The following is a 23,849-nucleotide window of genomic DNA, read 5'->3' on the forward strand; positions in this document are numbered from 1 at the left end:
TGTAAGAAAAGTAGCTAGGCTTTTGAAATCAGGCAGATCTGGGTTTTTAAACTCAAATTCCAGATATGCCACTTAAAATTTGTTTGATTCCTAACATGTGTTGAGGTCCAAGTTTAATCCCTAGCATCGTGAAATTATAAAAAAATGGTTATTTGAACTTAGGCAAGTTACTCAGTCTTGAAAATGCTTTTTAAAAAATTCAGTCTAATAGCAGTACCTATTTCATGAGGTTTTTGAAGGATTAACAACTATACTTAGTTAGCTTGGTGTCTGGTATGTAATAAACAGCCAGTAAACATTATATTGTTATTGCTGTTTCCAATGACCAGTAATTACTAATGTATTTTGCCCTTAGAAGTACTGCCATTTTGGTATGTGGTTTCTGTCTTATGTTTTTAACAAGTTCCTTGCCCATTGCCTAGCACATGGTAGACTCTAATAAATATGAGGATGAGTAAAATGGACCATTCTGTTTTTTAAAAAGTTTACATTATAAAGTTTATAGAAGTTTTATAACACAAGGAAATCAATTACCAAAAGCAATAGAATTTTGTTTCCATTTTAGCAGTGACTGAAGAAGTACTCTTCACTTAATCTTTAATCTCACAGTTTTCAACATAGTTATATATTTTTCTGGTCAGGAAAAGGCTCCAAATAGCTCCTCTAACTGTCCTCCATCTACACCGACTCCTGATGCTTCTAAGCCTCGGAGAACAAAGCTCGCCTTTGATGACAGGTAAGATAAATAAGATTTTTAAAAATGCATTTGAGAAATCATTACAAGTTGGTCACAGTGACACATGTCTGTAATCCCAGTGACTCAGAAGTCTGAGGCAAGAGGATCACAGGTTCAAGGCCAGCCTAGCAATTTAGCAAGACTTTATCTCAACATAAAATTAAAAGGTTGGGGGACATAGAGAACTTGCCTACCATGTGTGAGCCTCACAAAAAACAAACAAACAAACAAAAAACAACCAAGAATTATTCCAGTCAGCATGTAAGAAATTCATTTTAATTTCTGTCAGTGATCAGAGGATTAATATTTGTATGTGATCCACAGAATATTCTGATTTTAACTTGAAAGGCACTCAGTTGTCCAACTACTGCTACTTTAACTTAACTCCATGATTCTCATGAGGGATATGTATTATGTCTTCCAGTGAGCTGTTACTGCTTCTACTCTTACTGTTTAAAATAGTATTTTTCCCCCCCTAGGGAAGAGAAATGATGGTTTTTTTCCTGCATTTTGAGAAAATATTATTTCTCCTATCCACATTGTATTTATTCTTAATCTTTAAAATAACTTGATGAACTTTAGTATTTAACATTAGGGAGTTTGATTTCTGATTTTTCTGAGAAGATATGCCATCAGTTGGCCAGAATGATTTATGTTCTTAACTTCATATAAACATTTGTCAGAAAAAAAAAAAAAATCCCAGCCAGGCGCAGAGATGCACACCTGTAATCCCAGCCACTTGGGAGGCTGAGGTAGGAGGATCACAAGTTCAAAGCCAGCCTCAGCAATTTAGCAAGGCCCTAAGCAATTTTGCAAGATCATGTCTCAGAATAAAAAATAAAAAGGGCTGGGAGGAGACTCAGTGATTAAGTACCCCCTGAGTTCTATCCTTGGTACCAAAAATAAATAAATAAATAATAATCTTTAATGATAGCTTAAGTTTTTTTTGAACTTGATGTGAAAATGAAGGGATACAAGAAACTGAAATAAACTAGTATTTTCTTAATGAAAATATTTACCATTTTATTTAAAATGAAAATTTGTATTGCAGAAATTATTCAGCAGACCATTATCTACAAGAAGCAAAAAAGCTAAAGCACAATGCAGATGCATTGGTATGTAAATATTCTCCTTATATTTATGTGTTTAATCAAATCAGCTTAAATCCCCATTTGTTGTTTTTATTTATAGTAGTCACCACTAACTACTTTAATCCTTTCTTTAGTCCGATAGGTTTGAAAAAGCAGTATACTATCTTGATGCTGTGGTATCTTTCATTGAATGTGGGAATGCATTAGAGAAGAATGCTCAGGAATCCAAATCCCCATTCCCTATGTATTCAGACACAGTGGAGCTTATCAAGTAAGTGGAAGAATTTGCCACATCATTGGCAATAACATCATTTCTCTGGTCTGAGTAAGAAGAGGCTGATATCACCATATATGCTGAAGAGGATGCTTAGTCCTTTATTTTTCTTGGGAAAGGAGATACAGGCATTTAAGTGGATGTTTAGGTTTGATTCTAATGCTTTGAGGACAAAGGAAATCATGAGATCACAGGGAAGTTTTATATTCTATTTGTCATTTGTATGTTATCTTAATCACAGATACACTATGAAGCTAAAGAATTACTTGGCACCAGATGCTACAGCTGCAGATAAAAGACTCACAGTACTTTGGTAAGTGTTGTGTGTTCCACCCTCTGCTAAATGACATGCAGCCCTTGATAAATTGGGCTGTGTATGTCTTCAATGCCTTGAGAGTATTATCCTTGAATCAACCTTCCTTATTAACCCTGTTACAAACCTGTTCTCAAGCAGGAAATAACTCAAAATTCTCACTGAAAGATTTTAGTTGTCAATTTCTAATCTCTTGCCCTCTTGATAAGTCTTGGTAGGATGGGATTGATATTGGAATCTCTCATGAGGGCTGTGTATGATGTCTTCCAGTGAGCTGTTACTGCTTCTACTATTACTGTTTAAAATATTTTTTTTTTCCTAGAGAAGAGAAATGATGTTTTTTTCCTGCATTTCTTTTAATGCCCTCTCAGTCCTTTCATATACGTACATCTCCTTAGAAGGATAAAGAATATGATCCAAAGTTTGTTTTGTTCCAGCCAGGCATGGCAGCACATGCCTGTAATCCCAGCTGTGCAAGAGGCTGAGGTGAAAGGATCTCAATTTTGAGGCCAGCTTAGGCAACTTAGTAAGACCCTTTGTCTAAAAAGAAATTTAAAAGGCTATGGATCTCAGTAGTAGAGCACCCTTGGGTTCAATTCTGAGTACCATAAATAAATTAGTAAGTAATAAGTAGGTTAGTAAGTTTGTTTTGTTCCTGGAAGGTACTATCAGTTACTGGTGTTATGTACTTTACTTGGCACTTCGTTTAATATTGGGAATTTATCTTACTGTGAATAAATCTTACACAGTCCTGTTCATCATGAGGTTTAGTTTAGTGTGAGGAGATAGAAATTAAATAATCACACAAGATATGAATTAAATACTTTGGAAAAAAAAAGTATATGTAACTTTAAAAAAGCCAAGTATGATGGCATGTGCCTGTGATTCTAGTAACTCTGGAAGCCGAGGCAGGAGAGGATCACAAATTTGAGGCCAACCTGGGTAACCTTTTGAAACTCAGTCTCAAATTAAAAAGGGATAAGGATAAGGATGTAGCTCTGTGATAGAGCCTAGAATCACCAAAAACAAAACAACAACAACAACAAAAAAGAATAAGAGTAGAGGATAGGGAGCAAGGCAGAGGTACAATGAATAGGAAACTTTGAAGGAACTAAAAGAGGGCCAGTGAGAAGTGGACTTGACTGGATATGTAGAGAGGGATGGTCACACAGGGCCTTTATAAAAGCCTGTTAAGGTTCATATGTTCTATCAGAGTTGTGTTTCCTAATTTTTATTTTTTATATTTTAGATTATTTATGATGTGATTCTGTCCCTTAGTGATTTTTTTTTAAATCATCCCACAAACCTTAGTGATTTTTTTTTTTTTTGTAATGCATGTGTTACAATGACATATTAGAATTCTGTGAGTCCCATTAGTCCAACTAATGGGAGGCTAAAACCAAGTTTCTTATCCATCTTCCTTTTCCTATGGTTGTGTACCACAATAAGAATACAGCTTTTGGTTTTACCTAAGTGTTAGTATTGTTGATCTTATACCATGATTTACTCACACGAGCCAGTCCTATATTCTTGCATATTGCAAAGGTTATTTGTACAGATATGGGCAGAATCTGTTATCCTGGGAAATAAGATACTCTTTTCTTTGGCTAGCCTGAGATGCCAATCTTTGCTGTACCTGAGGCTCTTCAAACTGAAGAAGGAAAATGCTCTGAAGTACTCAAAGACACTGACAGAACACCTGAAGGTAAGTATTCGAAAGAGGAGGGTCCATTTCCTAAGAGACAGAATTTTAAAAGTCTCTCATTACTACCCCAGAAGTGCTCTTATATTTAGGCAAAACACAGCAGGGGAGAATATACTGTTTGAGAACTCTCAAATACGTTTGTGGTTTCGTGGGATTTTTTTTTTGACACACATATATCTGATTATAGAACTTGTGTAGCTATATGCCACAAACCATATTTATACTTTGAAATGATTTTTTTTGGTCCCCTTTAAAATGATCTTTTATTTTCAATACCATTCTTTAGACTATTAGTTTCCTAAAATATCTCATGTTTTGTTTTGTTTTTTTTTTTTTCAGTCCAGCACCACAAATATCCTCCTAAAACCCTGCTCTGGTTATGATTTAGAGCCCCTCAGTAGTTCGTTATTGCTGACTGAGTCAAATCCATACTCCCTTACCTTGGTCTACATGATCCTCCAGGTCTCACTTTTATTCCTTATCTGAACCTTTATTTTAGGCAAACTATGTGGGATACATATATCTTATTTTCTACCCTCATTGCACATAGAATGACTTATTTCCCTATGCCCTCACACCTTCCCTTTATCCATCTGTTACTCATTCTTTCCTGGCCACTTATATGAAATCTTCTAGAACATTCCAGCTCTTACCTAATAATTTCTTTCTGTTTTACATTTACACATTTTGGTGTCTTAAATGTACAAAACTACTTAAGATCAACTCTATTAGCACTGTCAGCTCCATAAGTACTTAATAATGGATTTTTTTAAAATATTTTTTTTCTATAGAATTCTTATAATAATTCTCAAGCACCATCACCTGGTTTGGGGAGGTAGGTAAAATTTTATTGTATCAATTATTATTTGTGATAGGTTTATATAATATTTGAAAATGGAATTAAGATCTCTAATCTCTAAATCTTTACGTATGTGAATATATGCTGGGAATTGAATCCAGGGCCTCACACATGCCAATATACAGACATCTGAGTTTTAAACAACATCTCAACCCTTCTTACAGTGGATTTCAATGGTTACTTTCAAGTCTTGGCATTGCCAAAATTTAGTGACATGATTGTAATTTCTCCTCCCTCCTCATATCACTTCCACCCCATCCACACCCAAAGATACATTTATTTATACAGATATTTATTTTTAAGTTTATCTATTCAATTATTATGTTTCTGTGAAGCTACATTCAGTCTTTTCCTTGTATATATTTCTATAACCAGATTTATAAGGCTAAAAAAGCAGATAAAAATGTAAAACAAGTAAGTTTTTTCCCCTTTTTTGGTTTTATTTTTTTTTAATGTGTGATCATAGCTTTGTGCATTTTCACAAAATTATAGTTTTCTGAAATGAACCTGGAAGATTTCAATATATGTGATCTCTAAGGAATATTTAATTGTCAGGAAGCTTGAAATTGATTTCATTTGACTGAGAAGGCTGTATCTCTTTGTCAACTCTGAATAATTTGGATAAACTAGGAAAGTACCAGAAATTATGGAGCTCAAGAAAAGATGTTCTCACCTAATACTATAGTTTATAGGATTGTGAATTTCACCTACTCTTCTCCAGAACAATTTAAAAAATATGTAGTTGCAAGCCTGAATAGATGGAAAGTGTATTGATCCAGAGTGAGGGACTTTAGCTTTGAACATTTTGAATTGCTTAGTAACAATCATGACTTTCTTCAGTTACTTCCCATTTCTTGTTATGTTGCCATGTCAAAACAAACATTGTAGATAACAATGGCCTTTAATACTTACTTGAAAGAAATTGTACTTCTCTGGGAATCCTTGTCTAAAAGAATCTTTAAATTTTAAAAGCTCTTGTGTAGGAAGAGCCAATTGTACATGAATTGCATAACTCTCACTTTGTCCATATGAGCAAGCTTCCTGTTTCTCTGTGTGTAGCAAAGCCGTTGGGATGCCTTCCCCTGTTTCTCCAAAGCTGTCACCAGGCAATTCGGGAAATTATTCTTCTGGGGGCAGTAGTGCTTCAGCAAGTGGCTCTTCAGTGACCATTCCACAGAAGATCCACCAGATGGCAGCCAGCTATGTTCAGGTTACATCTAACTTCCTCTATGCCACTGAAATTTGGGACCAAGCTGAACAGCTTTCCAAAGAACAAAAAGGTAAGTAGCATTCTGGGTAAACTTTGAGGGATGGAATTGTTAAAAGGAACTTTTATGATTTTTTAACTGGTGTTTATGTAATTTATTACCTAGTTTATGGTTAATGATAATCATTTTGCCAATAATCTCCTGTGCTTAGCAGTCAGTAAGTATAGCTGAATTTGGTTAAACATAAAACCTCTCATGAACTGTTGACACAGCTAAACTAAACATAGCTCTTTGTCTAAGATAATGGGCATCTATTCTGGCATATTAAATGTAAATTTATACAACAAAAGTAATAAAATGTATGTCGTTCCATGAGATGATTAATAAATTTAGCTGTAAACATAGGATTGCATTTAGATATTTTGTACATCTGAGATGCTTAATATATTAAAAGAAAATACATTCTAACTGGATTTTTGCAAAAAGTGAACAGATATTTTTTTTTTTTTTTTTGATACCAGGAATTGAACTCAGGTGCACTGACTGCTGAGCCACATCCCCAACCCTATTTTGTTTTTTATTTAGAGACAGGATCTCAGTTGCTTAATGCCTCACTTTTTCTGAAGCTAGCTTTGAACTCTTGATCCTTCTGCCTCAGCCTCCTGAGCTGCAGAGATTACAGGCACAGATTCCCCCTCCCCTAACATTTTGTAAATTGGTCATTTGAGGCTCTGTACCTTAAAAGTTCATTATCTTCCAAACAAGGAGCATTTAAAATTATAAATATATGTAAATTATTTAAAGATCCTAGAGAAAAATACTGTATATTCACCATCTTATTTCAATAGATGTTGTTAGCAAATATGTGTCTGTAGACCTATTCAGATAGGTCCTTTGCAGAGAAACACTGAAAGAGCCAGTCAGTGTTCTTTTATTACAGAATACATTTAAAGAGTTATTATATGAATAGGTATCAGATGAAAATGCAAGATTCCTATCCCTAAAGAAGGATAATGGTAAGAGAAAAATAGAAGAGGAATCCCAAAATTTAACATAAAGTTGTATTTTTAAAAACCTAATTTGTCCAGGAATGAAATATTGTCAGTTCTGACCAGGAAAGGTTAGAGGGCTGAAATTCCCCAGTTACCATTCTTCTCCCTGATACCAGTTTTGTTTCTTTTCTCCTTTTTTTCCTTCTTTTTACGTTTTGTGTGGCCGTTTCAAACATGAATATTGACTAAAGGAAAGAGAATAGTATGATGAGCCCACGTTCATTCAGCTTTAGTTTCAACAACATTTTGCTAGTCATGCTTGTGAGCTCTTACACATTTTCTCTCCCATAATTTTCTTCCCTGGAGTATTTTAAAGCAAATAGGCATACAATATCATGACATTTCACCTGAAAATAACTTTGGTATGCATCCTTGAGTGATAAAATTAGTTGTTTGATTGCAGTGCTAGGGACTGAATACAGAGGTTCTTTATCAGTGAGATCCCCAGCCCTTTTGTTATTTTATCTTGAGACAGTGGCTAAGTTGCAGAGGCTGACCTTGAAGTTTCAATCCTCCTGCCTCAGCTTCCCGAGTCTCTGGGACTACAGGTGCATAATACCTGGCCTGGCAAATGATAAGGACTTTTTCTAATATGATCACCAAGTCTTATCATAGTTACCAAACTTAAGAATAGGCTTTTGTATCATCTAATACCTGGTATACCATCGAATTTCCCCTATCTCAAACATGCCTTTTTTTTTTTTTTAACAGTTAGTTTTATTCCAGACAGGATTCAAGCAAGGTCTACACATTTTATTGCATTGAGTATTTCCCCTCCTCCACTTTTTTGTTCTTTTCTTTGTTTTGGCCATGCCATTGATGGTGAGAAACCAGGTCATTAAATAGGTATTATTCTGGATTTGACAGATTATTTCCTCATGATGTCACTTAGTTTGTTTTCTCTCTCTGATTCATTCATATATATATATAAAATATATAATATATGTCATATATTATGATATATAATATTTTTATATAATATATTATATAGACATAATTTATATATTATATGGACATAATACCTTCATTTTATTTTTATGCGGTGCTGAGGATTAAACCCAGCGCCTCACTCTTGCTAGGCAAGTACTCCACCTCTGAGCTACAGCACCAGCCCTGTTCTCTCTCTCTTAATTCCTTGATACTGATAAGTTGAATCTTTTTTTTCCCCCTTGATGCTAGGGTTTGAACCCAGGGCCTTGTGCATGCGATGCAAGCACTCTACCAAATGAGCTACATTCCCAGCCCTGATAAGTTATATCTTGAGATTTGATTCAAGTTCCAGTTTTGTGATTGTTTCAGTTATGGGGATGGAACCCAGACACACTCTACCACTGAGCTACATTCCCGCCCTCAAGTTCAGTGTTTTTTATTTTTTATTTTTTGCAGTGTTAGGGATTAAACCAGGGCTTTTTCCATGCTAGGCAAGTGCTCTACCACTGAACTACACCCTGGCCCTAAGTATAGTATTTTCATAAGAATATTTTGTAGGTGGTGTTCTAAATTTCTTATTGCATTATATATATATTAAGAGGCATGTAATAGCCTTTTTAGTGATACTGTCAGTAGACTATTCAGATGGTGTCAGCCTGATTAGTCTGATAGAAGATTCCCTATTGTACTTTAACTTATGCTTTTCACATCTGTTGATGATCACTGAGGAGACCTATTATTCTATTAGGAAATAGTTCATCAGAAATTTTCTCTTCTGACACACCTTCTACATTTATGAGCTGGAATTCTGTAAAGATGAGCAAGTGTTTGGTCACTTCTTATCTTATTTGAATAGCATAAGATCTTTAGTAAACCTTTTTTTCCTTACATGGCTAAAATCTCTTTTTAGTGTCTAAGTCCTGTATCATTATAGCTGCTCCCAAAATTACATAAGAATCAATTTTTAGGATACTGTTGTACCCCTCACCCTTACGTGCAGCCTTTATTTGTTCACATAAAATCTTTGTTTCTATCTCTTAATATTTTATTCCACTATCTTAAAACATGAGATTTAATTTATTAATGGTGGATGGCATATAATTACAACAAAATGGTTGAATACAGACTATCATAATTATTTCGCAGGAGCTATTATAAGAAACATATAAAGAATATCTTTTCATGTCACTTGCTGCTTGCATAAAAATGGCACATAGATAACATTTTGAATAATCAAATAGTACATTGTGTGTGTAGTACTGAGTCTTCATTTTAAAGCATAAATAGCAATTTATAATTGTTATCAGTGGTATATGTGTAACAGTGTGGGGGAGAGTGTGTTTTTTGAAGTCATGTGAATGCTGTTTTATAATCTAGACTCAATTTTAAAGCAGTGATTCTAAAGAATGTGTAATATTTAATGAATGTTTTTGGTTTTCTAGAATTCTTTGCTGAACTGGATAAAGTAATGGGCCCACTCATCTTTAATGCAAGCATCATGACAGATCTAGCTCGTTATACCCGGCAGGGACTGCACTGGCTTCGCCAAGATGCCAAGTTGATATCTTGAACTGAACACATTCTTGTTGCCTCTGATTTTCTCCACAACACTGTGTTACATCACGAAGGAAAACTGCCATTACACCACCTAGTCAACACTAAGAATGAGGAATGGTTTTCTCCTCCTTGGTTCATGTGTTGTTTATAACCCAAAGCCATCATATCAATTGACCCCTTTAATATTCCCAATGTGAAAAATTATTTAAATACTTTTAAATCTGCAGCATATTGATAAGATGGTTTTAGTGATCTATAATAAGATTGAAATTCCAGTTGCAATTCATAACTAATCAAGTGAGATTCTATTTATTTTAATTTTTTTAAGTTCCCAGACTGGGGCTTGTTTAAAACTTAGTTATTTCTGCCTATAAATTTACTCTGTTGAATATTTAGCATAAATTTAATGTAGGTGTTTTTATTTATATATTTTGGGAGCCTTGTTACCTATTGTCTTTTTGTGGTAGCTCTTCTATGAGTAAGAGTTGGTTCATCTAAAATAGGAACATGTTCTTTCTCTACCTACTACCTGATATTATTTCAAATCTTAACTGCAATTTTATTATTGTAAAATTTATGCTTAGTATTAAGCATATCTTTCTAACACATGAAAAGTCACTTAAATATAAGAAGATGGCATTTTATGTGGATATAAAATTAAATGTGTCTGATTTGGTATGCATTATTTCAAAAACTGTGAATATGTTAACACTACAGCAATCACAAAGTGACCATAACTTGCATTTAATGCATTATATAAGAGTAGGCAAACTTTCTAGGAGAAGCACATCATATTGAAGGGTTTCATAAAAAGACAATCTTAAACTTTAAGAATTTTATTAAAACCATGTATTATCTTTTGTTGCTTATTCTTTGACACAATTGAAGCAGATTAAGTTAATCTTGAAAAAGGTATGATCTAACTCCTGAGGGTTTCTGCCTATGTCTCTTTAATTGATAATATTCGAAGGTTAAAATCTCTTTGCAGATTTTTCCCCTATACTAGATTGTAATGCTCTGAAGTGAGCATTGGTAACTGATGTGGGAATGGCCTGCAGCTGTGGTGTGTGTGGTTTTGCTATACAAGTTACAGTTCTAATGCCTGATGTAGAGATAATGAATTTCTCCTTCTTAAAGGCCCTCATCAGTGATTATTTTTCTGATAGGATCAGAAAATTCATACTAGAAAAGTGCCACCTAACTTGGTTTAATGTGAGCTCTTTTGGAAAAGGGAGGAGACCTGGGATAGAGCTTAAGATGCCAGCTCTGTAAGAATTGTATATCAATGTTCCTTTCCCTACAAGGTGCATATAGGAGTCGAGGATGAGAAGTATACCCTCTATACTTTGTTTTTACTGCCCCTATCATGTCTGGTGTGCCTTAAATATTACTTTTAAATGAAGACTCTGTGGATTGTTTACAGATGAAGTTTTACACTAGGACCAGATTGTCAATACATGGTTGGTCCTCTGTAGTAATAATGTTGAATTCTTTAATTTAAAATAAAACTTCCTTTATGGACATAAAAAGATTAATTCAGAAAAGCTGATATGTTGGTAAATGACTTAGTCTAACCAATTGGGTAATGCTGCTTCAAGAAATGCTTTGTTCTCCTTATTCCAAAAACAAATACATCCAACTGGGGGTGGGGAGGGGGGAAAGCTTGCCCTACTCTTTGTAGATATTGCTAAGGTTTGAAATGGGAAAGGGGAAAGAAGGGATAGAGAATCTCCCAGTTTAGTGGTGCAGTGAATCCTCTGCTTGGGTCTCTCTTAACGTTTATTTCTGAAGCTAGTGAACTTTCATTGTCCTGTGGCCTCATATTTATAGAGCTTCTTAACTGTTTTGTACCTCAAGTTATTTTTACATATCTTTGAAGATTGAGATTATGAATTATGTTGAATTTAACCTTTTTCCTTGGAGAATTTGCCTCTGATATCTTTCTAATTTAATCTTAGTGTATTCTAGGAATAGTTTTCCTTACGGACAACTTCTCAGCCATTGTGATAGTAATTTAGTAAGAAATAACAGATGTTAATCAAGTATGTGTGTGTTCTGTCCTCCTCTGATTTCTCTGACTCTGATTCCTTAATTTGCAGTGATGTCTTAGAAGTGGAACAAGTATCCTCTGGGCTTTTTGACTTCAGCAACAACAGCCAGTGAGGCATCTCTTAAGTTCCAGTGCATTCTAGTCTCTTGTGTGTCCTGAAAGGTAGCAGGAGCATTTCTGGGGTCACACTGATGTTTTCTTAAAGCAGAGTTTCCTATGTGTTATGGTGCTGCTATAAGATGTTTCTTTTTAAACCTGTTAATTCTTGGAGAATGACTTGTTCAAGTTTTTCATGTGGAGGGTTTGTTTTTTTTTTTTCTTTTCTTTTTTCTACCAATTGGTAGTGGATCAAAATCCTATCCTAAATAATTGAATTTTTAATGTCATAGTCTGAGGAAATACCACTCTCTTTCCTCAGTCATTTCAAATGTTCTGTGTCATCTGCTCTAGCACATACTTTGGACTCCATTACAGGTGACCATTTCTCCCTCCTCAATAGGTGAGGCATCCTCAGTGTTTTCTAATCATTTTAAACTGAATTTGATAAGCAGCTAAAAACAAACTTAGTCTGAGACTTTTGCTTAATATATAGTTATAGAAGTAGCAACTATTTTGAAAATTACTGTTGACTGCTCTTTAAGACCACACCTGTATGCCAGGAGGCTACAGTTTACACCATTGGACTCTTTATAGGCAACCAGCAGACTGGTTGCAGTGGATGAAATTGTCACAGTAGCCTTGCCTGGGCTAGGCTGTGCGGTATCCCTTTCAGGTGATTCAATCTTGCCCAACCCAAGGACCAGTCTGGCTGGAGAACATCTAGCCCTTTCCTTGCTTCAGTGCCACCTTTTTTAGGCAAGGAGCCAAGAAGTTACTTTATAAAGCAGTGAATACTTCAGATAAATTTACAGCTATAGCTCCTGAAGAGCAGAGAAGATTGACCACCACTGATTTTAATTCTCCAATATATAAGGAATTTAGAGTAATGTGTGCACGTGCCCATGCATGCCTGTGTTTCTGGGGAGCTCTTGCACTAGGCATCTGGGCTGCACTTTGAATGACACACTTGTGGCTTTAGTAGATTTCATTGTTTTTTAATTGTTGTTCGTTTCTTTTCATTAAAGGTTTTAATCAGCTAGACAGATCATTTTGTATTTAATGGCAGAAACTTTGGTACATTAACTTTTAATGAATGAGCTTGCATTGTGAAGTAAGAGCCTACAGAAGGCAACTGTTGTCAGTGAGATTTCTGGCTCCAGAGGCCAGTACTTGGTGGCTTTTCTGAGCAGCCAGCAGTTGCTCCCATCAATGATGTCTAGCTGTGTAGAGGAGGGTACGCTGTGCACTCTCCAGGTATGAGGGTATGTAACTTTGGCTCTTAAAATTATGTACACATACACACTTTATATATATGTATGTATGTATGTATGAAAACATGAAATTAGTTTGTCAAAAATGTGTGTGTTTAGTATTTTAGCTTAGTGCAACTATTTCCACATTATTTATTAAATTGATCTAAGACACTTTGTTGTTGACACCTTGGATATTAATGTTCAAGGGTGCAATGTGTATTCCTTTAGATTGTTAAAACTTAATTGCTATGATTTGTAGTAAATTAACTTTTAAAATATATTTCAGCCCTTCTGTAGTGTAATAGGGCTCTTACAGGGTGGGAAGGGTTTTGATTTTCCAGTAGCTAATTAAACAAAATGGCTTCATTATGTATCTTGATCTATAGGAGTTTCAGTATGATCCCAGGAACATCTACTGGGGATGAATGTTTTAGGCAGATTGTGATGATGCTTTAAAAAACAAACTAACTAAACTAAGTAACTTGGGGAGCCAGGACATTTCAAATCCATACAGACTCCTATAACTTATATATATTCCTTAGTTACGTGGAAAACAGATTTCATTTCAACTTCATGTATCAATGTGTTGGAGAGGCAGACTCCCCCCGCCCACCCCAATTATGTTGCACAACTGAGGTTGCTATTCAGTAAAATGAGTAGAATAGTCAATCATTCAATGGCTTGAATATGCAGTGACAAGAGGCCAAATAAATTGTTTGTGAATAATAAAGAAGTTCGGTTTAGCCTGTTAGACCCTGAAAACCAAGCTACAAATCACAGGCAGTAAGTTGTTATAAGTTCATAAAGGAATGATGGTCTACCTAGCTCCTATTCACATAAATCCATTCACATAAACCAGATGGTTAATTAAAAAGTACTTGCTAAGCTGGGCATGGTGGCACACTCCTGTAATCCCAGTGGATCCAGAGACTAAGACAGGAGGAACATGAATTCAAGGCCAGCCTCAGCAAAAGCAAGGCTCTAAGCAACTCATAGAGACCCTGTCTCTAAATAAAATACAAAATAGGGCTGGGGATGTGGCTCAGTGGTTGAGTGCCCCTGAGTTCAATCCCTGGTACTGTGCCACCCACAACCCCTACCCCATCCCCCAGAAAAGGTACTTGCTGTCTCCCAAAACGGGAATGGGAATAGCTAAGTCTCCTCTTCTAATGGAATTTGGTCACAGAGTAAAGTATTCAGGCTAGGTCTCAACCAAGTCATGTAGATGTTTAAGCATCCTAAAATAGCAGCCTGAGTAGTCATATAAAGAAGTTGATTTTCAGGAATATCAGCATGGGCCTCTCCTTACCGTTGCTCAACTAAGCATAAATGACCATTCTTTAAAACAAAACCAAGAAAAGCTCTCCAAATGAGCAGGGAAACACTCCCACCCAGAAACTCGAGTAATATTTGTTTTTTTACTTTTTCATGCTTCCATGTGGTTTCTTTTCTGCTTTTAACCATTGGAATTTTCTACCTGCTATGTTCTTCTTTGGAAAATACCAATTCGGAAATGCTGCCTTTCAAATCAATGCCTTGAGTATCCATATTGTTGAGTTCATTGTTGCTGTTCAAGAAGTGTCCCCATTTTACAACTTTATGCACACATCTGGCAAATCATCGACATGAGCATTCAACAGTACTGGGGTGGGATTGGGGGTGGGGGCAGGGGCTCACCAACAGAGCTGGCCCTGTTGGCAGTGCCTGAGAAGGCACCACCTGTGAGGGCCAGATACAGGGTTGGTAAGCACAGTTAGGGAAATTTCTACTTAGCCTCCGTTTTGAATGATTTTAAGAAATTTTGTATATGGAGGATCGAAATGCTTATATATTTATTGAAATCCTTTTATCTTATTTGAAATTAAAATTATTTGGTAAATAACAGTTTGATATTTGGGGAGGGTTTTGAAGGGGAGGTAATGCCGTTGATAAATTATAAGCCTGTTAATTCTGCAGAAAGGTACTGTTAGTGACTAATAGGATGCCTTTGTTTTGTACATGATCCAAATCTTTGTTTTACATTTCTTTTATCCAAAATATTTAGGCATCTTACATTTTCAACCAAAATTTCAATTATATACTGTGATTTTTATTTGTTGCAATACATTAAAATTTCAGAGGTACTTTGGGGCTCAAAAGCTTGGATTTTTAAGACAGTATGTGCATTTCACATAATAAAGCTGTTAATGGTGAGCAAAGTATTATATACTAACTAGATTTTTCCACATCTGTATAGTATATTATATGTATTTTGTGGTATTGAGAATATAGAAAGTTTAGAGTGTCAAACATGCGTTTAATGTGTATTTTTAAACAAATTTATGGCAATTAAAATATTTGGAGACAAGGGTATCACATTTCAATTTGTAAAAATCTTTTTAACTCTGTGTCATTAAGATGCTTTGTATAATGCCAAACCATAGCTGGAGAAACTAAGTTTAATAAATATCAAATAGATTTTCTGTATTAAAGTTTATAAACACTGTGCACTTTAGACTTCTTCAGCTCTTACTTTGCCCTTTTCATGCAATTGCTGGTTTGCATTTTAGGATTCAGCACTACTAAAGTCTGGCCCCACCACCACAGGTCACATTTTCTGATTACAGAAATTCTGAACTTTCTGGCCTGGTTCCTTGTGTAATGTTCACAATTGCCCTGCCCTAAACAGAAATCTCTGTTCCTTTTTGATGTTTTCAGCGGCTTAGGCTTTTATTGTCTTATTAAACTAAATTTTTCTTTCAGTTCTGCTTCATATTCAGAGACTCATAAACAAACCTGTACACATCATCAGGTGGCAAGTGCCAGCCTTGCCTATCTTGATAGCTCACTAAAGAGTTCTTTACAGATTGGGGTTGTAGCTCAGCGATAGAGTACTTGCCTAGCATGTGTGAGGCACTGGGTTCAATCCTCAGCACCACATAAAAAATAAGTACATAAAATAAAAATATTGTGTCCCTCTACAACTAAAAAAAAAGTACTTAACATGGAGGAAAGGGCCAGGATCCAGGGCCACAACTTAGAAAATTGCCAAGACTGACTGTGTATCTCTTGTGAATTTTTTTGCTTTTAATTTGCATTATATTCTTAATTAGATTCTTGAAAAATTGTTAACTTTCCCCACACTTTCCATATGGAGAAGTTGAACAGATCATTATTAGGCAATGTTTGTTTGTTTCTATATTGTACCAAATGAATCCTCCTTCAAGTTTGAATTTCAGACTGCCAGAATTTCAACTTGAGACATTTAATAGTATCCATAGAAAAATAAACTCTAAACTTAGACGTATAAACTTATCCACATATCAGCATTCTAAGAAGAAATGGAGACCAATTGAAAGCATACATCTGTCTTTAAATATTAAAAACACAAAATTGCTTCACTTTTGTATCTCCAGCCCAAATGCAGTTAATCAATATTCCATAGAACGGAGCATTGTTGGAGGTGACTGCTGTCCTTTCTTCCCCTGTCATTCCTGGGCCACACTTAGGGAACAGCGTCTTTTTCTGGGGAGGGAAAAATGAGTTTTTAGACTCTTGAATCTAGGAGTACCCAGGGCCGCATCTGCTGCATTTCCCTTGTCTTTGCTTGATCTGTCCAGTCTCAGAAAGGCACCACTCTTTTTAATAGTAGTTCCTAACTCCTGAGGGATTCTTCTCCATGGAGCTCACAGTCTCAGCCCCCCTTTATTGTTAGGCCTCTGTGTGTCCTCATCTTGTTTCTGCCCAGTTTCCCAGGGGCCTCTGCCCCAGCCCTCACCCAGGTTTGCAGAGTACCTGCAGAGTCTCGTGATACATTCAGAGTCGTCCCGGCAGGAGGCTCCAATGGGCCTGAGGGACACCCCTCTCCAGAAGGGGGTCATTCTCCGTGACCTTCTCTTTCCTGAACTCAGTTCTGATATTGGGGAGCCATCTGCCTGTGGAGCAAAGACAAATGCACCTCAAGTAGGGAAGTTTACAACTGTTGCATTCCTTGGAAGAAGGGTCATCCCCAGGTACTGCAGATTAAGCAGGATCCATTCCTTAAAACCAAGTCCAGCTCTCAGGGGTCCATCTAAAGTTCTCCTACTGCCACTGTTGTGTCCACACATACTCCTTTTTTCCTTACCTGGCCCAACAGCAGCAGGCAAATCATGAGTACTGCAAGGAGTTTGAGATGCCACATCTTGGCAGAAGGAGGATGTTGGAGCCTAAAAGCCAGAGACTGTTCCCACTTCCTTTTATAGACATCTGCCTTCATGGTTGCCAGGTGAGATAGGAGCAAAGTTTATATTTGTAATCAGGATCAATTTAATAAGTTAATGTCTACCAGAGGAATGTGCTCAAGGGCTACCTTTCAGGCACGTTGTATTTACTGATTTCTCATCTGGACTTTGAGTAATTGTGTTGCTGGCATGGACCCTTTCACCCATTATAACAAAAGTTAGAACTGCCCCTCCTGTATGAAAGCCACGTGAAACCTCTGAGGGAGACAAGGAATCTAGCCACATTTCTGTTTTAAAATAGTTTAATGCACTAGGGGGGTATAGCTTGGTGGTAGAGCGTATGCTAATATTGGGTTCAACCACCCCCCCATCCTAAAATAGCTCTGTGAGGTCACTAATCAAAATAGAATTCTAATAATAAAGTCTTCAGAAATGATGCCCTCTTTCATCCTTGTCTAGGTAAAAAGTCCTGATATATTGTGTACAGGCAATTGGATATGGCCCTGGTGTCTCTTCTGTGAAAGGAGATTTCAGCAAACAGTCTACAGTGCCCCAGAGCTCCCAGCTGCATAGATGGTTTGTTACTCTAATATCTATACAATCTCATCTTCCAGCTGGGAAGACCCGGCTATGGAAAATTTAAAACCTGGTCTACCTTTTTCAGGGGGAGTGCAGTCAAAACTGGTAGGGGAGCTATGGGTGAACTGAATAAATGATTATAGATTGGTTTTGTTTTTAAGAAGATAGGAATGGGGAGGTGACAGGAGCACCTAAATCTGTGAGAGCTTGTGTAGTAACATTGAATTATGGGTCTCCTTCCCAATCATTAGGGGTCTTGGTAGAGTATTTTCTTCCAACAGTCTTCAGGGCTGCAGGAACAAGGCTAAGAGAACTTAAAAAGCCCAAAACATCCATTAGCAGGGATCACTGCAGGTGTCCGGATCAAGAGAGGACATGTTATGGGCATGGTCACTAATAGAATTCTAATAATAGGTCTCCAGCAGCCGTGCAAGTAAGAGGGTGCTTCTTGCCAAGGGAGAAGAGGGTAGTATGGTGAACCTTAAAAAAAAATGGCAGAAGGTGGGGTGTGTCCACAGATCTGTCTGTCCTGGTTCCAGTTCTCTTGGGACCATGGAACTAGGCCTGGAGGGAGGCACCACTGTTTCAACTTTAAGAATGTTTGAGAAATAGACATATTGAACCCAACTAACCAATCCTAAAAATTCAAGACTTAATTTGTTGTTCCCTTCCTTTATCCCTGAGTTTGAACATGATGACCCCAGGTATAGGACTAAGTAAAAACCTTTACAGGGTTGAGGAGAGGCTCTGGTGACCTAGTGAATATTGACTAAGAACACAAATCTGATTAGATAAGCAAAAGACTCAACATGATGTCCTAGAACCAATTGGGTCTGTGGGCTCAGTGCCAGCCTCCATCTGACATGGGTTCTCCTAGTCTGCACTTCTGCCTTTTTTGGGGGGTGGGGTACTGGGGATTGAGCCCAGCAGTGCTTTAGCACTGAGCTACATCCCCAGACATTTTTATCTTTTTGAGACAGTGTCTTGCTAAGTTACTGAGAATGGCCTCAAACATGTGATACTCCTGCCCCCTGAGTCACTGGGATTACAGGCATGTGCTGCTGCACCTGGCCCCACTTCTGGCTTTCTGTATTCAAGCAAAATCAAACTAGCCATTTGTGTTAATTTCTAAAGTCCATCCCACAGAGAAGGAAAGAACTTGAAGCCCTTAGCCCACTGTGTGTAGGAAAAAGGACCATCCTCATGGGTGTAGCAACACTGCTGGAATCTTTGGGCCTCAAGCCTCTATCTTACATGCCACCCCTCTTCCCAAAAGAATGGTTAGGTATGTTCTGTAGAAGGAAAAATTGCTAGAGGAATAATTTTAAAGTGCCCAACCTGTTGTTTTAAACTAAATATGGAACAAAAATCAAACTTTGAAACGTGGCATCAGACAGCACTTAGCTGTATTGGCAGAAGTTAGTTACCCTCAGCTAGTCACGTGCTTGAGAGGCTGTGTAAACCTTATTCCTGAAAGATGAACAATTCATGGGCACTCTGCAATAAAGTATTTTGCTGAATGAACAATTCCTCCATCCTCCAGTAGAAAGGCCTTTGCAGCTGTTGACAATTTCAGCCATAAGGAGAAAGAGACCAGAGCCTCAGTTCCTTGAACACCTGACCCTCTACAGGTCATGCCTTCCCCTTTTGGATTTAGTGTCTTGTTCTATCAGTGAGATGGGAGTAGATCTCGGGCCTTTGGAGCAGTGACATTTGGGGACTCAAAATGATTAATTTACAAGAAAATGAGACTGAAACAGGTTTGATAGTTGAGAGCTTGGTCACTCTGGATACAACTCCCAGGGACTTTCTGCTTCTGAGGTAAGTGCCTCGGATGAAACGGGAGAAAGAGGGTGCAGATACATGAGCAGCTGTGTGAAATACATTCCAGGTGGAGAGAGGAGATCATTAGGACTTAGCAGTAATTGGAACCTTTTTTGTTGTCCCTGAGCAGGAGCGCCTAATAAAAGATGAAAGACTTTGAAATGGAAAAACTTTTCCAGGTAATATTTCAACAAAGGGTCAAAGTGCATTTGCTTTGTAGCTGGCTGGCATTGGCAGACTTCTGGCCCTGCACTAGGTAGGCTTGTATCTTGGGCACTGTGTTGGAGAACTTCCTTCACTGGATGGCAGCCCATTGACAAAAAGCCCTGTAGGGGCAGAAGCATTTGGGAAAAGAAGAGTTAGATGGGGCAAATGGTTGTGCCATTGCAAGTTGAAGAGCCACACCTAGGGCTGGAAGCACCAAATGTACCTTCCTTAAAAGACTTAAGTTCTCCTTTGTGGACTTCTATGAATAGTCCTTAGAGTGATCCCAGAGCCCACAGTGTGTACAGAAAGAAGCACTAAGCTACAACTTAACCACACTCACAGATGCCTTAGCACCCCTTTGAGAGATTCATGCTCCCAAGTTCAGAGGGGAGCCCTTAGCAAGACACATGGACTTACAATAGGGTCCTCTCAGAAGAGCACTCCTGGGATGAAATGGATTCAGACCAACAAGTTCAGTGTCTGGTGTAAACTGAGAAGAGCTCATTTTTTTTTAATATTTATTTTTTAGTTTTAGGTGAACACAATATATTTTGTTTCTATGTGGTGCTGAGAATCGAACCCAGTGCTTCACACACGCTAGGCGAGCGTGCCATCACTCGAGCCACAACCCCAGCCCCTGACAAGAGCTAAATTTGATTGTTTCTGGTAGCTATCAAGGAGTTAAAGTCAAAGAACCAGAAAAATGTTAAAACAAGGCTGGGAAGATGGAACAGAGTGGCCATCTTTCCTAGGAGGCTTGGGGCCAAAAGCAGAGGGAGAAGGCTGGGGGTGTAGCTCAGTGGTGGAGCAAGCAGCCCTGGATTTGCAGAGGGCGAAAGAAAGACAGCCTATCGAGGCAGTTAGCTCCACCACCACCCCCTCCAGAATGATGCAAGGTAAGGATGGGTGCACTGACACCTCCTTCTAGCTCAGTTTTCATCAGATCCTCAAAGGAGTCTGTGACCCCAAGTATGCTGCAAGACCTGGCAGCAAGACATGGGGACAAAAATCTAAATGAAGAGCCAACCGTGTGGGGAAGGCAAGAGTTTTCCTCAAATAGCTACCCTGTTAAGTCTATGAACACATATCACTCATTTCACCAATAGCACAACCCAAGAACTTTATTCCATCGCAAGAAACTAAAAAAATGCAGGTTTCAGCAGGAGTGGTGGCACACATCTGTGATGTAACATAAGATGGAGCTCTGTGGGAAAGCACCCCCAGGTTCAGTCCCCAGTACAAAGAAAAAAAAGGTGCAGGTTTCTTGCCTGATTTCACACAGTGATAGTTTAAGTGGGTAGTCCTTGTTAGACATCCTCATATCCTGCCTCACAATTAATGCAATTTATCTTTTTTTTTTTTATTAATTTTGGCTAAGGACTATAGCAATCATTTGAAAAGGAAAGACAGCCTGAGTCAGAAGTTGAGCAACAGACTAGCAGGAAGTGTCCTTAGAAGTTTCTAAAAACAAAATATGGGCCCAAAGCATGAAACTGACGGGAAAATGGCACCTTTTCTACCAAAAAGGCAGTTCATTGTCTCCAAAGCAGGGGTAAACTTTTTCTACAGACTTTGTAGCCCAGAGGGTAAAAAAATTGTTGGCTCTATGGACTCATAATTCATTGAACACCTTTATCTCCTCCTTTTATAGCCTCGTTCCCTGAGGGTAAGGAAGGCCTGCCTGAGGAAAGGTTGTGTAACAGTTGTGTTTTTTTAAATATATTTTTTCTAGGTGTAAATTTTTTTTTTTTAAGAACCCACACTGTGATGCCAGACTTCACCATTCACTGCTGTATAGTTTTGGGCAAATTACTTAAGCTGCATCTGTTTTCTCAACTGCAAAATGAGTATTAAAAAAAATACTTAATTCAAAGATTGTTGTGAAGTTTGTGTTCAAAGGATGTGAAGTTCATTTGTGTGGCTGAATAGCTGATACTGTGTAATTAGAATACAGTTTCTAGACTTTATGGTTACAATGGGAACAGAGGGGGCTGGGGATGTGGCTCAAGCGGTAGCGCGCTCGCCTGGCATGCGTGCGGCCCGGGTTCGATCCTCAGCACCACATACCAACAAAGATGTTGTGTCCGCCGAGAACTAAAAAATAAATATTAAAAAATTCTCTCTCTCTCTCTCTCTCCCCCTCTCTCTCTTAAAAAAAAAAAAAACAATGGGAACAGAGGGCCAAAACCCAACACTCCCTGCAGCACATGCCACCTACCACTGGTTAACTAGAGGAGCAGCTGAAGCTACTTAATTGTAGACAATAAAAGAGGCGAGTTCACTATTCACCAAAAACCCAGACTGAGGGAAACTATTAAGGACCAATACTGAGAAGCGAAGCTTCATGAACTTGAATATTAGCAATCACCCTAGGATTCTGCTCAAAAAATGTAAAGTCACAACGGTGTAGTCCATAATAAGTTTATTGTGTCTTCCAGACACTACCATACAGACTCCTCTCTCAGTCTTTCACAGGTGGAAAACCATTATCCAGATGAGTTGTTCACTTGTCATTTTCATAGGCAGCTGGATTCTTCCTCTTCGATTTCTCAAACTCCTGGGTCCCCCAGGTGTAGACAAGATAAAACACTACAAATGCTTTAAAAACCAAAAGGGAGAATAAACAGCACATAAAACAAAGGTCTCCACCCTCTAATTCTGACTTCCAGCAGTTTCCACCCTCCTGGTGCTAACTTCTAAGATTTTTGTTGTGGGGAGGGGGTGGGGGTATTGGGGATTGAACCCAAGGGTGCTGTACCACTTAGCTATATCTCCAGCTCTTTTATTTTTAAGACTTTTAAACTGGAGGATCAAGAAAGGTTCCTTGGGGCTGAGGATGTGGCTCAAGAGGTAGCGCACTCGCCAGGCATGCGTGCGGCCCGGGTTCAATTCTCAGCACCACATACAAAGATGTTGTATCCACTGAAAACTAAAAAATAAATATTAAAAATTCACTCTTTAAAAAAAAAGAAAGGTTCCTTAACACATCCATTTTACAGGAAACCAAAAGAAGGTAGACCACCCAGGAAGATTCCACACCAAATTTTCCCCCAAGTCTCCCCTGCTGCACATTAAACGAAAAAGGATAATTTGAGATAAAATTCACCTAACAAGCGTCACCATTTTAAGGTATACGCTTCAGTGTTCAAAATGTCATGCAACTGTCAGAACTATCTGTCGCACATTCAACAGGAGACATTTCGTCACTGATACGTGGATAAAGATGATCTCAGGGGAAGACGTTGGAGCCACCCAAGCGACCTTTGGCCGTTTTTTCAGGAAGACAAGTCTAGCTAAGGGCTGCCAGGAATATTCAGTGAGAAAGGTGTGCACGGTAGAGTGCCCGCTCACGGAAGGCACCGCAGTCCGGCCCCCAGCCGCCCGGCCTGGACACTCACGCGGCACCACGCGAAGGATGGACGCCTGAGTGCGGCGCAGGACATTGGGGATGCCCTTGGTGAAATAGTGCGGGAAGGCGCGCTGCTCGAAGGGCGACAAGCTGTAGGTGATCACATGCCGCATTCGCGCCAGATTCCCAAACTCGCGGCCCATGGTTGCGGCGGCTCTGTAAGGACCGAGGGCGGACAGGACCTTGACTTAGCCTGGAGACGACAACAGGCTGGGATCACCGACCCCAAGCCCGCCCCGGAACTCCTTAGCCTCCCCAGCCCAGGCGGCGCCCCCACGCTCCCACAGCTCACTCCCGCAGCCAGGTCACCTCACCCTCCACGGACACTGACCCAAGGATCTCCTAGCGTCACTTCCGGCAGGATCGGAAGCCGATCCCGGAGGCCGTGAAGTTACTTCCGGGAGATACCACTTTTCCTATGTTTCCGGGGGAAGACGCTGTTGCCCCGGGTTCTAAAGAGACGTGGCCTGCCCGGGTGACCCGGAGGTGGGCGGTGCTGGG

General features: G+C 38.5%; 3 protein-coding genes across 10 annotated transcripts in view; 1 reads left to right on the plus strand and 2 right to left on the minus strand.

The window, feature by feature from the left end:
- Positions 1 to 15,616, plus strand: part of Aff4 (ALF transcription elongation factor 4) — a 92,985-nt gene extending 77,369 nt beyond the window's left edge. For all 3 annotated transcript variants that reach the window (XM_021733574.3, XM_005335755.5, XM_013363119.4), the window contains 8 exons: positions 642 to 736; positions 1,788 to 1,851; positions 1,962 to 2,098; positions 2,343 to 2,414; positions 4,026 to 4,119; positions 4,911 to 4,954; positions 6,038 to 6,258; positions 9,611 to 15,616. In XM_021733574.3, coding sequence (XP_021589249.1) covers positions 642 to 736; positions 1,788 to 1,851; positions 1,962 to 2,098; positions 2,343 to 2,414; positions 4,026 to 4,119; positions 4,911 to 4,954; positions 6,038 to 6,258; positions 9,611 to 9,738 — 855 coding nt within the window. In that variant the 3' untranslated portion in view covers positions 9,739 to 15,616. The remainder of the gene's footprint in view (positions 1 to 641; positions 737 to 1,787; positions 1,852 to 1,961; positions 2,099 to 2,342; positions 2,415 to 4,025; positions 4,120 to 4,910; positions 4,955 to 6,037; positions 6,259 to 9,610) is intronic.
- Positions 15,617 to 16,458: 842 nt separating this feature from the next.
- Positions 16,459 to 17,389, minus strand: Leap2 (liver enriched antimicrobial peptide 2). Its single transcript, XM_040273074.2, has 3 exons — positions 17,233 to 17,389; positions 16,902 to 17,041; positions 16,459 to 16,631 (listed from the first exon to the last, which is right to left on the minus strand). The coding sequence occupies exons 1-3, from the start codon at positions 17,362 to 17,364 to the stop codon at positions 16,595 to 16,597; spliced, it is 309 nt and encodes a 102-aa protein (XP_040129008.1). The 5' UTR covers positions 17,365 to 17,389; the 3' UTR covers positions 16,459 to 16,594.
- A 4,957-nt stretch (positions 17,390 to 22,346) lies between these two features.
- On the minus strand, positions 22,347 to 23,832 carry Uqcrq (ubiquinol-cytochrome c reductase complex III subunit VII). Of its 6 annotated transcripts, none has more exons than XM_005335762.5 (3): positions 23,680 to 23,832; positions 23,338 to 23,504; positions 22,347 to 22,537 (listed from the first exon to the last, which is right to left on the minus strand). In XM_005335762.5, exons 2-3 carry the CDS (start codon positions 23,489 to 23,491, stop codon positions 22,443 to 22,445), a joined length of 249 nt encoding a protein of 82 aa, XP_005335819.1. In that variant the 5' UTR covers positions 23,492 to 23,504; positions 23,680 to 23,832; the 3' UTR covers positions 22,347 to 22,442. The 6 variants fall into 6 exon arrangements, with proteins under 6 accessions (XP_005335819.1, XP_040128754.1, XP_005335818.1 ...); XM_040272820.2 differs by having other exon boundaries at positions 23,658 to 23,795; XM_005335761.5 differs by having other exon boundaries at positions 23,663 to 23,752.
- Positions 23,833 to 23,849: the final 17 nt, after the last annotated feature.

The sequence above is a fragment of the Ictidomys tridecemlineatus genome, chromosome 1 (genome assembly GCF_052094955.1).
Source record: "Ictidomys tridecemlineatus isolate mIctTri1 chromosome 1, mIctTri1.hap1, whole genome shotgun sequence".
NCBI classification, from domain to species: Eukaryota; Metazoa; Chordata; class Mammalia; order Rodentia; family Sciuridae; genus Ictidomys; species Ictidomys tridecemlineatus.